The 2,500-nt window shown below is 51.0% G+C and overlaps 1 protein-coding gene across 1 annotated transcript in view; it reads right to left on the bottom strand.

Moving 5' to 3' along the window:
* Window positions 1-2,500, bottom strand: part of celf6 (CUGBP Elav-like family member 6) — a gene marked incomplete at both ends in the record, with an annotated part of 184,320 nt that overhangs the window by 18,373 nt on the left and 163,447 nt on the right. Inside the window, one exon of the mRNA XM_080843575.1 lies at window positions 1-99. This exon is cut by the window's left edge and continues 93 nt beyond it. Within this exon, the coding sequence (XP_080699701.1) occupies window positions 1-99 (99 nt within the window). The remainder of the gene's footprint in view (window positions 100-2,500) is intronic.

Raw genomic sequence — 2,500 nt, 5'->3', positions numbered from 1 at the left:
CATTGCTCTGGGGGGGGAGGGTACTGAAGCCGTTCATCCCGATGGGGGCTGCGAGGCTGGGCACGCCAGTACCACCTATGCCCGGGGGGGTGCTGGTGCCTAGAGGGAGAACGACAACAGTGTGTTACAGAGGGTGTGGTTGTGTGTGTGTGTGTGTGTGTGTGTGTGTGTGTGTGTGTGTGTGTGTGTGTGTGTGTGTGTGTGTGTGTGTGTGTGTGTGTGTGTGCGTGGGTATGTGTGTGTGTGTGTGTGGGCATGTGTATGTGTGTGTGTGTGTGTGTGGGTGTGTGTGTGTGTGTGTGTGCGCATGTGTATGTGTGTGTGGGTGTGTGTATGTGGATGTGTGTGTGTGTGTGTGTGGGGGGTTGTGTGTGTGTGAGTGTGTGAGTGTGTGTGTGTGTGTGTGTGTGTGTATGTGTATGTGGGTGTGTGTGTGTGTGTGTGTGTGTGTGTGTGTGTGTGTGTGTGTGTGTGTGTGTGTGTGTGTCTGTGTGTTTATGTGTGTGTGTGCGTGGGTATGTGTGTGTGTGTGTGTGTGCGCATGTGTATGTGTGTGTGGGTGTGTGTGTGTGGATGTGTGTGTGGGTGTGTGTGTCAGTGTGTGAGTGTGTGTGTGTGTGTGTGTGTGTGTGTGTGTGTGTGTATGTGTGTGTGTGTGTGTGTGTGAGGGGGAACACAAGATGAAGGAATGGGTATGTGTGTGTGTGTGTGTGTGTGCGCATGTGTATGTGTGTGTGTGTGTGTGTGTGTGAGGGGGAACACAAGATGAAGGAATGGGTATGTGTGTGTGTGTGTGTGTGCGCATGTGTATGTGTGTGTGGGTGTGTGCGTGTGGATGTGTGTGTGGGTGTGTGTGTGGGGGGTTGTGTGTGTGTCAGTGTGTGAGTGTGTGTGTGTGTGTGTGTGTGTGTGTGTGTGTGTGTGTGTGTATGTGGGTGTGTGTGTGTGTGAGGGGGAACACAAGATGAAGGAATGAGAAGTGGAGATGATGCAAAGAATTCAAACAGAGAGAAATGGAAATGTATCAATAATCAATATTCAGAAATAACTCAGAGAGAGAGAGGCAGAGATAGAGAGAGAGACAGAAAAAAAAGAGACAGAGAGAGAGAGAGAGGCAGAGATAGAGAGAGAGACAGAAAAAGAGAGAGAGAGGCAGGGATAGAGAGAGAGAGAAAAGACATGTTGAGAGCGGTGTTGAAAGACAGACGTTAGCGATGAATCACTCTAATTCTGAGCATCATCTAATTGGACAGGGGGGCTTACAGCAGGCCCCGGTACCTCTGTTCCACATCGGCTCCCCACGGCCACCTCCCCCCTCCACCTCCCCCTAGCCACCCCCCCCTCTCAACCTTGCCCCTCTCTCCACCTCCCCCCAGGTTTGTCACCTTGTCAGGGCCCTCACACCATCCTATAAGTCCTCTCTGCCGTTTGTTTGTCTGTTTATTTATTTATTTATTTAGCTCAACTCTGTTGAAGGGCATTTAAGTCATGTAGGATTACATTTGATAGGCGTAACCTCGACGCGTGTAAAGCTTTGGCGGATTACAAATGCTGGCCAGAGCCGGTGGATGTTGTTTTTTTTTTTTCTTCCGCCGTGACCCTTCCAGTCGGCCGTCAGCTGGATCGGGCGAGAGCTGTCAAGCGGCATGACAACAAGGGCTGGGGACGCGGGTCAGGGAGAGGGATTCGGGATTATCTGTGACAAATCTTTGCTCTTACGCGTGTGCAGTCAAGGACTCGCCACGCGTAAAAGTCACCGTGCTGGCGGAGTTCCCGGACAACGGGACAAACAAGCTGGATGCTAACAGCCGATGCTAACGGCCGATGCTAACGGCCGATGCCAACGGCCGTTGCTGGCCACACCAGGTGGGTGCCCGTAATGTCCCATCATGCTTCACACAAATCGAGTCTTCCCCTTGCATACTCCGTGACATGACACACAGTGCTCTTCACCTAACCGTGTTCTCTGTTTCTCTGTGCCTCTGGAACAGACCCAAAGGCACGCTTCAGGTAATCTCTCTCTCTCTCTCTCTCTCTCTCTCTCTGTCTCTCTGTCTGTCCCTTCCCATCTATCTGCCCCTCTCTCTCTCAGTACTCTGAATACGTCACAGAAACACACGCCACTAGTGGGCAGCTGCTGGCTAACTCCAGCTATGATGAGCATTTAGCTGAAGCAGCTAAAGCTGCTAAAGCAATGACTAGAAAGGGCAAAATAAAGTTGCTGAGAAGAACATTCTGGATGTGGTTCACTTGTCAAAAATCCAGTCCAGCTCCGTACTCATGTTTGATGAATGTGGCCCAGTTTGGGGAGTAAAATCACAGAGGACAAAGCCAGAGGCAAGCAACAGTTGTTCAAAAGATGAAACCCTATTTTCAGTTGCTAGGCAGCACTTCCGCTGCATATCAGAGGGATGTTTCTCGTCCGTCTGACAAAGGGCTGTAGACGACTGTGAAGCTGATCGTCACACAAAGGGCTGTAGACGACTGTGAAGCTGATCGT

The sequence above is a fragment of the Sprattus sprattus genome, assembly GCF_963457725.1.
Source record: "Sprattus sprattus genome assembly, chromosome: 8".
NCBI lineage: Eukaryota > Metazoa > Chordata > Actinopteri > Clupeiformes > Clupeidae > Sprattus > Sprattus sprattus.
The sequence above is the reverse complement of the archived record's forward strand: the minus strand, read 5'-3'. Positions and strand labels throughout refer to the sequence as shown.